Source organism: Malaclemys terrapin (genome assembly GCF_027887155.1).
Source record: "Malaclemys terrapin pileata isolate rMalTer1 chromosome 20 unlocalized genomic scaffold, rMalTer1.hap1 SUPER_20_unloc_1, whole genome shotgun sequence".
NCBI classification, from domain to species: Eukaryota; Metazoa; Chordata; order Testudines; family Emydidae; genus Malaclemys; species Malaclemys terrapin.
The window spans coordinates 1,267,147-1,279,472 of NW_026530188.1; the positions used below are offsets into that span (position 1 = coordinate 1,267,147).

Genomic DNA, 12,326 nt, shown 5'->3' on the forward strand with positions numbered 1-12,326 from the left:
TAACTAGTGATTAGTGACGCAGCTGGGAGGGGCTCCCCTGGCTGCCCCCACTTCACACCCACCCAGGCCAATTACTGGAACCTGCATCAGCCCCAATTAGCTAATTACCCCCAATTAACGAGAGCCCGGGGGGGGGGGGTCATTAATGCAGGTGCCCGGGGATGGGGGGGGGCAGCGCCAGGGTCGGTTAAATCAGCCCCCCCAATGATCCAATCAGCGCCCCCCAATTAACCCTGGGCTAATTAATGAGGCTGCAGCGCTAACGAGCGGCCAGGGCTGGGGGCCGCCCAATTAACCTGGGCTAATTAATGAGGCCACAGTGCCGCCCCCCTGGATCCTCTACCCACCCATCCCCCGCTGCCTCCCCAGGGTCCCGTCCCATCGCCCCCAGGCCCGCTCCCCACCCCCATTGCCCGGAGCTCCCTTCCCTCGGCCCGGCCCACTCCTTGCCTCTCGCCCATGCACCCCCCTGACCACGGCACCCTGGGGGTCGCCCCCCTGCCAGTCCTGGGTCCCTGGATGTCCCTGCCAGCCCTGGCGGCGTGCCCGCGTTTCGCACCAGATGCCTGGCTCGGTCGGACGTGCCAGGGCTGAGCAGGAGGGCAGGAGCCCCAGGCGCTCTGTCTTGGAGGCCGTGTGGCTGATACTGGAGGAAGAGCCGGACCCCGGGGGGGGGCTGCCCCACTAATGGGGTTGGGGCACATCGATGGGCCTAGGTGCTGGGGACACAGAGAGAAGACGACGGGCTCAACCCTCCCCGTGAGCCGCCCCTGGCTCCTTGTCGCTTCCAGCCCCGGCCATCGGGCGCTGGAGAATCTCCGATTTCCAATGCGAAAGAACCAGGAGCCTGCGGGGCAGCGGCCAGTGCCCGCAAACACGGCCCCGGCGCCCCCCAAAGCCCGAGAGAGCAAAGGAATCATTCCCCCCCCCCCCCCCCCCCCGCCGACATCCCAAATCAGACTCTGGACACGGGACCGTGTTAGAAAATCGGCGGCGGCCTGGGTTTATTTATAAGCGTCTCAGAGCGAATATTTATTTCCATGTCTCGGTACAAAACCGGGGAGGGGGGTACGGGTGGAGTTGGGGTAGAGCCAGCCCCCCCAAAATGTAATAGAGCTGTCACCCCCCCAAAGGCTGCTGGTCCCCTTTCACACACCCCAATAGCCATAGCTCCCCCAGCCCCCCTTCTTCAACCCAGCCCCCCTTTTCTATCTGTAACCTCCCCCTCATTCCCTCCATGCAACCTAGCCCCCAAAGCTGCACTACACAAAGCACCCCCCCAATCTCCCCATCCTGTTTTCAGACATGCCCTCTCCTCCCTCCTATCACCCCACACCTTCCCCCTTTGAAACTACCCCTCTTCCCATCGCTAGAGAGGACAGGCCCCGTGCCCCATTCCCTGCCCCCCCTGAGCCAGCCAGCCCCCTGCACTGGGGCTGGAGGGGAGCTGATGCCCCCTGGAGGGGAAATGATGGGGGATCCTTCATCTGCACCCCCAAAGTCAGAGACCTGTGGGCGTTGTTGGCGGTGGCCTGGGCAGGGAGTGTGGAAAGGCAAATGAGAACCCCCTGAACCCCGGCTTTGTACAGGCCATGAAAGGTTTATAATTTTCTCTTAAAAAAAAAAAAAAAAAAAAAAAAAAAAGGATTTGTATAAAATAATTTTTAAAAAATTCCCTCCCACCGTGTCCCCCCAAAATCTGCCTGAGTCCCCCACAAGACATAGACCCCCCCAAAAAACACTCTCCTCACTCCTATTTAGGGGACATTTATGCAATGGGACTATGGACCCCCCCTGCTCATACGTTTTTGGGGTGCCACACTTTGAGGGGGCCATGAAAAGTTAGAGCCCGTGAGTCACTCCTCCAAATGTCACCCCAAAATAGCAGCCAATTTGGGGGAGATAAATGGGGGTGCTCAGACATTTTTATGCACCCCCCAAAAGAGAGGACCCCATTAGTAGTTGCTCCCCAAGGCTTGCAGGATTTGGCTTATAGCTGTTTAATTCCCCCTGTACCCCATTTTCTGAAGGAGCACCCCTTTTTATTCCCCCAGTAGAGCAGATTTTGGGGTGCATTTGGATGAGTGCCTCAGTACCCCATTTTCTGAAGGGACACCCCATAGCTAGACACCCCAGGAGTACAAGTTTTGGGGTACACCTGTTTTATCCAGGGGACTCCTCATACATAGCCCTCCTCCATGAAGCAGATTTTGGGAGTAGACACTCAGAAGAGGGGGGAAATGTATTGGAAGAAGCTGGAAATAGGGACACCCCCATCCCAAAATTGGGGTGGACAGCCCCCTCGGGAATGAGCTGACACCCACTGGTTGGGAGGGGCCGTGTGGGGGCCAATCAGCCCCCTCCCCCAATGGCCCCACCCCAATTTTGTCCCTCTTAGGTTTTAGAGTGCATGGCTCTGTTCACAGTGCGGGCTCGGATGAACCCCGATATTAACACAGCTGTGGGGAATAACTCCTTTTGGGGGCTCCCCTAATCACAAGCACCCCCACATACACAGCCTGTTGGGAAGAGGCCATGGGGCCCCCCTGACCCTCAAGTAGGCTGTGGTGGGGGGGGTGTCCCCTGATGCTCCACAATCAAGATTGGGGGGAAGGGAGGGGTAGTTTAGGGGAGGCGTGTGCGTGGGGGGGGAGAGGGGTGGGTGGGGGGGGGTTATCCATTAAGGAAGAGAACAAATCGAGAGGGGCGGAAGTATGAAAGGAAGGGGCGGAGCCTGTCAAAAAGGGGCGTGTCTTGCAGGAAAGGGAGGGAGTCTATAACTAGAGGGGTGGGGACTGCAAATAAAGGGTGGGGCCTATGTAAAAGGGGTGTGGTCTGAAGAGGGCAGGGCTTCCACATATGGGGGGGCTAGAAAAGGGGCGGGGTCTATACAACAGGGCAAAGAGGGAGGGTAAAAGGAACAGAGTCTGAAAGTCTGAGGCCCAGGCCCTCCTGCTGAAAGGGGTGGAGCATATGTGATGGGGTGGAGCTTGAGGAGGGGGTGGAGCTTTTGGAACTCTGGTGCTGTGCACAGACAGCTGGGGCGGGGCCTATACAATGGGGTGGAGCTTGAGCGGAGAGGGAGCGAGGGGCTTACGAGCCTGGAACGCTGCCCACGGGGTGAAAGCGGCGGGGCCCACCCCCCGGGATGGAGTTAGAGAGAAAGGGAGGAGCTTGCAGAGCCTATAAAAGAGGGGGGCAGAGCCTGGAGACAGCCAGGGGGCGGAGCCTGACGGGATTAGAGGTGTGGCTCCCCTGGCTCCTCCCACCCCAGAGGGCCGGGGCCAGGATCAGGAATCCTCCTCCATGCTGAAGCTGCTGCGGCGGCTGGAGCCTTTGGAGGCGCCAGGGGAGAGGGACGAGAGCAGGGGGTCGGAGGCCCCCAGGGGCGACAGGGGCCCCCCGTCCTCCATGAGAATGTCCTCCAGGCCGCCGTCAGCCCCCAGCCCCAGAGGGAAGCCCAGCCCGGCATCCCCCAGCTCCTCCGAGGGGAAGGCCAGGAGGCAGGCGGCAGAAGAGGCGGGATCCGGGGCGCAGGAGGGGCCCCCCAGGAACGGAGGGGGTCCGGGGCCCTCCAGCTTGGCGCCCTCCCCAGCGCCCCCCAAGGGCAGCAGCCCTGCCGGCGAGGTGAGGGGCAAGCCGTGCAGCTGGGCTTGCATCTCCAGTTCCTGCAGGGGGAGAAAAGGGGCGGTTGGCAGAGCGCCCCATTGCTGAGCCCCCCTTTGATCCGCCCCATTCTCCAGCCCCACGGTGCCCCCCCAGCGCCTGGCCCTGCTTGCCAGGGGAGAGCGCCCCCTGCCCAGCCCCACGGCGCCCCCACAGCGCCCGCCCCCGCCTGCCAAGGGAGAGCGCCCCCTGCCCAGCCCCACGGCGCCCCCTGCAGCACAGTGCCCCCTGCCCAGCCCCACGGCGCCCCCTGCAGCACAGCGCCCCCACAGCGCCCAGCCCCGCCTGCCAGGGGAGAGCACCCCCTGCTCAGCCCCACGGCGCCCCCTGGCTGACCTGCACCCGGAGCTGCAGGCTGCGGTTCGCTTGCTCCAGCTTCCGCTGTTTCAGCTCCATCTCCTTGGAGCGCTGCTGCTCCTTCTGCAGCTTGCGGATGTAATCCACGGAGGCCTTCAGGATGGTGCCTTTGTTCCAGCGCATCTCCCTGAGGGCAGAAAAGGAGCAGGGGGGCTGGGAGCCAGGACTCCTGGGTTCTCTCCCGGCTCTGGGAGGGGAGTGGGGGCTGGTGGTTAGAGCAGGGGGAGCTGGGAGCGTTCTCTCCCGGCTCTGGGAGGGGAGTGGGGCTGGTGGGGTACAGCGGGGGGGGAGGGGGAGTTGGGAGCCAGGACGCCTGGGTTCTCTCCCCGGCTCTGGGACGGGAGTGGGGGCTGGTGGGTTAGAGCAGAGGGGGCTGGAGCCAGGACTCCTGGGTTCTCTCCCCAGCTCTGGGAGCGGAGTGGGGGCTGGTGGTTAGAGCAGGGGGGGCCGGGCCCCCACCCAGCCCCGTCCCACACACACTTACGGGTCGTTGGATTTGGGAATGAGGGTTCCCAGCTCCTTGATTCGGTCGTTGATGTTGAATCGTCTGCGTCTTTCAACTGCATAGGGAGAAATTGCGGCTCAGACACTCTGGCCCCAGCCAGCCCGGGGTCCCCGCACCTGCCGTCCAGCCCCCAATTCCTGCCACTCACCCCTCCACGATTAACATCCAGGGCTCCCAAAACCTCTTCCTCCGCGTCATGTGGCTGGGAGTTCCCCTGGCCAACGTCAGCGCAATTTCGCATTCAAGTGTGACCCAGCTCCCCTCATGGGTGTAATGGGGGGTGGGGGTCCTGTGACTCCCCCCAAATATCTGTGCCCCCCCCCAAACTGCAGCCCCTCAAGAAGGCTCTACCCACTGCGGGGGGACGACACTCACTCAGGTTGTGATTGTCTTTTTTCTGCCTCTCCTTCATCAGCGCTTTGGCTTCATTCTCTGTAACCAGGGAAGAAGGGAGCGTATCAGCGGGACAGACGGATGGGCGTCTGGAAAGACACAGCACCCACCGCTGGGGAACGGGGGGAGAGCGCCCCCTGCCATGCCCCCCCACCCCGCCGCTGCTCCCCACAGCGTGGCGCCCCCTAGCTTCCGGTACCTGACAACTCTGTCTTGATGTTGGGCAGGTCGGCAGGGCAGGAGTTGCTGACCGGGACGGTTGGGTCCGGGAGCCCCGGGCTGCTATAAATCTCCAGCAGGTTCCCGGCCACCGGCAGCTGCGCGGGAGACAAGGGGTTAAAATTCATTGCGGGGCAGTGACGCCTCCCAGCCTAGGGGGGCGCTGTCTGGCCCGGCCACTACCTTGCAGGATGCCTTAAAGGGGCGGCATCTTGGCAGGGATGTTCCCAGGCGCCCTTAAAGGGGTGAAGCCTCAGTTGGCCGCCATCCCCAGTCGGCCTTAAAGGGGAGAGTCCAAACCCACCCCTGTTGGCCTTGAAGGGGCGGAGTCCAAGCCAGCCATCACCTCCCACTCACCCTTAAAGGGGCGGTGTCCCAACCTACCCAGTTGCCCTTAAAGGGACGGAGTCCAAGCTAGCCACCACCTCCCAGTCACCCTTAAAGGGGCGGTGTTCCCCCTCCTACCACCCCAGCTGTGATCTGCAAGGGCCCCCCCCCGACCCTGCCCCCCATTACCGTGCTGGGCAACTGCAGCCCCCCGTCCACGGACATGTAGTTCAGCATCTCGTCATTGTAGCTGGACTCCAGGCTGATGATCTCATCGATGACATCATCGATCTGGGGACGGGGGATCATTAGATGTGTTTCCCAGGGTAGAGGGGAAAGTGGGTGTCCCCGCCCCACCCCCCGCAGTGTGCAGGGAGCGGGGTAGGTTGGGAGGGGCAGACGGGGAGGGCAGCTGGGATGTGGGCAGCAGGAGCACAGACATGTGGGCTGGGGGGCTAGGATGGGAGCCTGGGGGAAGGAAAAGGGGCTGGGCTGGGGGCCATGGGGGCGCAGAAGGGCTGGATGGGGGCAGGGGTTTGGGGTGGTGGCACAGAGGTGGGGAAGGGAACGGGTTTCGGGGAATGGGGGAGCAGAAGGGTCAGAGGGGCTGGATGGGGGCAGGGATTTGGGGTGGGGGCACAGAGCGGGGACCCCCACTCACCTCTTTCTCTGAGTTGGAGCCGATGTGCAGCATGGCCATGGGGCTGTTGGGGGCGCTGCCCGGGCCCGAGGCGGGCTGCTGCCGGGGGGGCAGGCTGTGGGGCTCGGGGGCCGAGGCAGCCTGCGGGGAGTGGGCGGGGGCCCCGGGGCTGGAGCCCGCCAGGGCCTGGGCGGCCAGTTTGTTGCCCATGGTGGTGGAGAGGTACTGCTTGACCTGCTGCCGCTGGGCCTCCTGGATGTGGTACCGGGTCGGGTTCTCCAGGTGGGTCTGGACCTGGGGGTGGGCAGAATAGGGGCCGTTAGGGGTGAGCCCCTCCCTGCCCCCCCCCAGCCAGCCCCTGAATGCCAGTTGGCACCCCCTAGAAGGGACAGGCCCCTGCCCCATTCCCCACCCCCCTGAGCCAGCCAGTCCCTGCCCTTGGGCCGGGTGGGAGCCGGTGCCCCCCAGAGGGGACAGGCCCCTGCCCCATTCCCCACCCCCCTGAGCCAGCCAGTCCCTGCCCTGGGGCCAATGGGAGCCGGCGCCCCCCAGTGGGGACAGGCCCCTGCCCCATTCCCCACCCCCTGAGCCAGCCAGTCCCTGCCCTGGGGCCGGGTGGGAGCCGGCGCCCCCCAGAGGGGACAGGCCCCTGCCCCATTCCCCAACCCTGAACCAGCCAGTCCCCGCCCTGGGGCCGATGGGAGCCGGCGCCCCCAGAGGGGACAGGCCCCTGCCCCATTCCCCACAGGGCCCCGGGCTCTCACCTTGAGCACCTCGACCGGGACCTGGGCGGCGGGCCGGGGCAGGGGGCTGCTGACGGAGATGGCCGGGGTGGGGGGCGCGGGGTTGGGGGGCAGGAACTGGGCCGCCTGCTGCTGCTCCCGGCGCTCCTGCTCCTGGGTCTGCGCCCGCATCAGCTGCTGCCTCAGCAGCACCCGCGACGACGACATGCCGGGGCCGGGGGGGTCCCCCGGGGCTGGGGGGGCCGGCGGCTGCAGGGGGGCGGCCGGGGGGCTGGGAGAGACAGACAGGGTTAGAGACGGGGGGGGGCATGTGCAGAATCCTCCCCCTCCCCCCATACAGCCCCCCAAATCCTCCCCTCCCTATACACCTCCCCCCATTTCCTGCTCCCTGTCCACCCCCCCTCCCACCCGCATGGTCCACAGGCAAATATCGAAGACGGCTAAAGGTGGCCATCTTGGATTTAGTCCATGGGGGCGCTGGGGCCAATTTGGGGGTGGGGATTTGTATAATTGGGGTGAGGGGGCCCTTTGCTCCCCCACCCCCCTTCTCCGCCCCCTGGCGGTCAGAGCCTGGGGTGGGAGGCTGCCCCAGGGAATGCCCCCCCCAGTCACCATCTGGCATCGGGGTCCTTGCATCTCCATGGGGTTTGCAGGATGGGGGGGGGCCCAAAGCAGGGTGACAGGAGCGGGGCCCTGCTAAGAGCTGCCCCAAAGATGGCCGCCTTACCTCCCGGAGATGGGCTGGCTTTTGAGCTCGTAGAAGTTGTCCCCGGCCAAGGAGAAGACGTTCTCTAAGTCAATGTCCGCGACGATGCCCGACTCAGGGAGCAAAGACTCGAGGCTGGGGGAGGGCGGGGGAGACAGAGCGAGCATGAATCCTCGTGCATGGATCTCGTGCAAATTTCTCACGGCGCATCCTCCCCCCGTCCCCTCGTGCCTCTCCAGTAGATGCAAGAGTTGGCCTTGGGTGTTGGCCATGGGCGTTGGCCATGGGCGTCATTGTCATGAGGGACTCGCGAGCGCCCCCTACTGGCTGGTGCCTGCCCCTGGACGCCTCCCCACCCCCTGCCCATCCTTGCACCAGGCCCTCGGGCGATGAGGGGTAGGGGGGCAGGGGTAACCCCCCAGACACACCGGGGGGGAACACTTCCTGGTTTGAGATTGACCCAGAGAGGGAGACCCAAGGTGGTGGGGTTGTGGGGACCCTGAAATGGCTGCTATGGGGAGGGTTCCCAACACAGATGCGGGGAGCAGGGTTAACCATCTAGGGAATACAACACACTCCACCCCACAACACACAACCCCCACTACACACACACCACCACAATACACAGCCACAACACACAACCCCAGACACAACCCCCACTACCCATACCACCCGACCACACAACCTCCCACCCCCAACACACCCCATCCCACCACACACAACCCCCTCTACCCACACTACCCCAATGCACAACTCCCGACACAACCAGACAACCCCACATACCAGCACAACACACAAACCCACACAACTTCCCCCAACACACAGAGCACCCCAACACACAACTCCACAACCTCCAACACAACCCTCCCCCACCATCCCAACACACAACCTCATGACCCCAGACACAGCCCTGCACAACCCACACAACACTACTTCATACCCACCCCCCCAACACAATACACAACCTCATACACAACCCCCCCAACACACACACCACCACTCTACACAGCCACCCCGACAACACACAATTCTCCCACACCATCCCAACACACAACCCCCGCACACACACACACACCCCTCTTGGGCCCAGAGACTCTCACCTTCCCGGCGCTCCAACCACCCTGACTACGCAGCAGAGACGCACAACTCCCGACAACCAACAACCCTTCGGCAGACCCACTCCCTGTCCTGCCCACAACACCCACAAAACACCCCCTCCCCAGTTCCTTTCCTCTTGGGATCTCACCCCGTAACCTGCCGGCTCTACCGTGTGTGCAGCCGGCCGGGGTCTGTTACGGGATCCCAGGAGATCTCTGGGCAGGGCAACGCTTGCCAAAAAAGGGGGAAGGGGCTGGGATCTAGTGGGTCCCTGGGACAAAGCTTTTACCAGGATCCAGGATCTAGTCTGTTAACAGGAAGAGGGATCTTGTTGGTCCCAGCTGAGACCTAGTTGATCCCTGGGGGTGGGACCAGCTCTCTGTGCAGGATCTGGGATCCAGTTGATCCCCGGGGCAAATCTCTTAACAGGAGCAGGGACCTAATCTGCGCACGCCTGGGAGAAATCCAGCTTCTCGATCCCCCACCCCCGGCCAAAAATGGGCGTTCCTCCCCGGCACCAACGTGCGCCAGATCTTCCAGGGGCGACCGTGGGGGGGGGGCGTGCGTGGAAGTGGTGTGGGGGGGTCAATCTACCCCCACACATACACACAGAGGGCAAAAAAGGCCAGAAGAGAAATTGGCACACATGTCACTAGTGGCCAGGGATGGGGGGGGGGGGGGGCCTTTGCCCAGCTCTGATCTGCCCACCCCCAGAGATCAGACCCTGCCCAGGGGGGAGGGGGAAGGGTGGCTCCTGGCCTGCGGCCCAAGGGGAGCAGATACTGGGGTGATCTGGGGGGGGACGGGAACCGCTGCGACTTTCCCACCACTTCCTAATATAAAGAACACATGAAACGTGACAGGGCCAGCAGGGGGCAGCAACCCACCCTTAAAGGGACCCCCCCTGCATTCCAGGACTCCCTCCCCCCCTCCCGCAGTAAAGGGGGGCATTGGAGTCATTTAATGACCAGTCTGCCCCAAACCAAGGTAGATGGGAGTCAGGACTCCTGGGTTCTCCAGAAGGGAAGTGCGGTCTGCAGGTTAGAAGATGTGGGGCTCGGAGCCAGGACTCCTGGGTTCTCTCCCCGGCTCTGGGAGGGGAGTGGGGTCTGGTGGTTAGAGCAGGGGGGGCTGGGAGCCAGGACTCCTGGGTTCTCTCCACAGCTCTGGGAGGGGAGTGGGATCTGGTGGTTAGAGCAGGGGGGGCTGGGAGCCAGGACTCCTGGGTTCTCTCCCTGGCTCTGGAAGGGAAGGGGGGTCTGGTGGGGTAGAGCAGGCGGGGCTGGGAGCCAGGACTCCTGAGTTCTATCCAGGGGTGCTGGAGCAATTTTTATGGGGGGGGGTGGAATTGAGGGGGGATGCCTTGATCCCAGATACTTACACAGCTCTTTGGAGGGGTCTCTGCAGACACCCAGCCCCTCCCCACCCCCATCTCAAGCCCCAAAACACCCCAGCTGGGAATAGGGTCCAAAGGGTTAAGGGAGTTTAGGCCTTTCCAGGCCTTTGAGGGTTAAAATACCCCCCCCCCCCCCCCGCAAACACACACACTTGGAAATTGCAATGATGAGAGTTATAGTCTCCACCTCCTGCCCCCCCCCCCAGACACCCGCTTCTGCTTTCAATATGACATGGTGCAGGGGGCTGCGGTCGGGAGTGAGGGGCACCAGCAGATGGGGGAGGGGGGCTGGGGCTCCCAGTGGCGGAAGGAAATTGATTGGCAGGGAAAGACACGGACTCAGCAGCTGGAGAGGAAGTGACAGAGACAGGAGGGAGCGGGGGGGGGGGGGGGGGGAGTCACCTCAGCTCCAGGCTGCCTTGGGTGTGGACGGGTCAGGGGATGGGGGGCTCCCCCCGGTTGGCCCCGGTTCCCCTGGAAAGGTGAAGTTCCCTCCCTCCCCCTCACTGGAGCCTTGTCTGAAATCTAACCCGCTCCCCCCCACCTCTGCAAGAGCCTTCTCCAGTGCACACACACCCCTCCCGAGCAGAGCGCCTGGGTTCTGTCCCTGGCTCTCGGAGGGGAGTGGGGTCGAGTGGTTAGAGCAGGGGGAGCTGGGAGCCAGGACTCCTGAGTTCAATCCTGTTCTGAGACGGGAGTGGGGGTCTAGTGGTTAGAGCAGGGGGGGCTGGGAGCCAGGACTCCTGGGTTCTGTCCCTGGCTCTGGGAGGGGAGTGGGGGCTAGTGGTTAGAGCAAGGGGGCTGGGAGCCAGGACGCCTGGGTTCTCTCCCGGCTCTGGGAGGGGAGTGGGGTCTAGTGGTTAGAGCAGGGGGAGCAGGGGGCCAGGACTCCTGGGTTCTCTCCCGGCTCTGGGAGGGGAGTGGGGTCTAGTGGTTAGAGCAGGGGGAGCGGGGGGCCAGGACTCCTGGGTTCTCTCCCGGCTCTGGGAGGGGAGTGGGGTCTAGTGGTTAGAGCAGGGGGAGTGGGGGGCCAGGACTCCTGGGTTCTCTCCCGGCTCTGGGAGGGGGCTGGAGGCTGGTGGTTAGAGCAGGGGGCTGGTTCCAGGCCTTCCCCCAAGTCGCTGAGTGACCTTCAGTGACTAGCCCCCGTGTGACCCCCTCCCCCACTCCAGGGATCATTAACCAAACACTGGAGCCCGGGGGTCTGGGTCGAGAGGGGCCAGAAATGTCCGTAGAGCAGGGTTGGGGGAGGGGGGTGTCTGTTACAGCAACTCTGTGAGCGGAGAGAACCCAGGAGTCCTGGCTCCCAGCCCCCTGCTCTAACCACTAGGCCCCACTCCCCTCCCCCACACTCCTGGTTCCAGATGCAGCCAGCGACCCAGGCCCCCCCGCCAGGTCCCCCCTGGCCAGTCGCTCTCCTGCCAGCACCAACCCCTGGTGCCCAGACGCTGCCAGAGGCACTGAGACCCCACGTCCCTGGGCACCAGCCTGTGCGCCCCCCCCAGCTCTGCCGGTGCCCCTCACTCCCGACCCGCAGCCCCTGCCAGCCTGGCTCTGCCCCCCCCCCCAGCTCTGCCGGTGCCCCTCACTCCCGACCCGCAGCCCCTGCCAGCCTGGCTCTGCCCCCCCCCAGCTCTGCCGGTGCCCCTCACTCCCGACCCGCAGCCCCCTGGAGATTCAACCCATCCCCTGAATGGTGGAGAGGGGGAATCTAGTGACATGGGGGGGGGGTGTTTCTGTTACCTAGAAATTGGGGCGCGGGGGGTGGACCTTGGCCGTTTAGGGCAGGAGCTGGGACGGGGGGGGGGTGAGTGGCTGGCGCAAGTGGGGAGCAGATTCTGGGGGGGAAGGAAGAAGGAGGGGGAGGGAGACCGAGAAGGGAGGGGACCCCAGGGGTGAAAGGGGGGCCCGTGGAGGGAGGGGGGTCCAGCAGACAGGGGGGTCCCGTCCCGGGGGTCTCTGCCCCCCTCACCTCAGCAGCTGGACGGCCTCGGCCGTGCGAGGTCCCTCCAGCAGGACGTAGACGGTCGGGGGGCCCCGCTGGGGGTCGGGATCCCGGGCCCCCTGCCCCGCCCCATGCGACATCCTCCCCCCCGCAGGGCTCCCGGCCCGGGGGGGGCGAGCGGGGGTCCCGGCTGGACGGCTCCTGCCCCGGGGGGGGGCGCTGGGCCTCGGGCGGGGCCGCGGGCTGCTGCTGGCTCTGGTGCGGGACCCCCCGAGTCCCGATCGCGGCCGATAAACACCGGGCCGAGAGTTATTGCCTCATCCCGGGCTGG

At 64.4% G+C, this 12,326-nt stretch overlaps 1 protein-coding gene across 1 annotated transcript; it reads right to left on the reverse strand.

Annotated features, from left to right (window-relative positions):
* Positions 1-974: 974 nt before the first annotated feature.
* Positions 975-12,326, reverse strand: TFE3 (transcription factor binding to IGHM enhancer 3). Its single transcript, XM_054014796.1, has 10 exons — positions 12,023-12,326; positions 7,578-7,691; positions 6,872-7,121; positions 6,129-6,401; positions 5,657-5,758; positions 5,121-5,238; positions 4,904-4,960; positions 4,508-4,583; positions 4,003-4,150; positions 975-3,668 (listed from the first exon to the last, which is right to left on the reverse strand). The coding sequence occupies exons 1-10, from the start codon at positions 12,133-12,135 to the stop codon at positions 3,291-3,293; spliced, it is 1,629 nt and encodes a 542-aa protein (XP_053870771.1). The 5' UTR covers positions 12,136-12,326; the 3' UTR covers positions 975-3,290.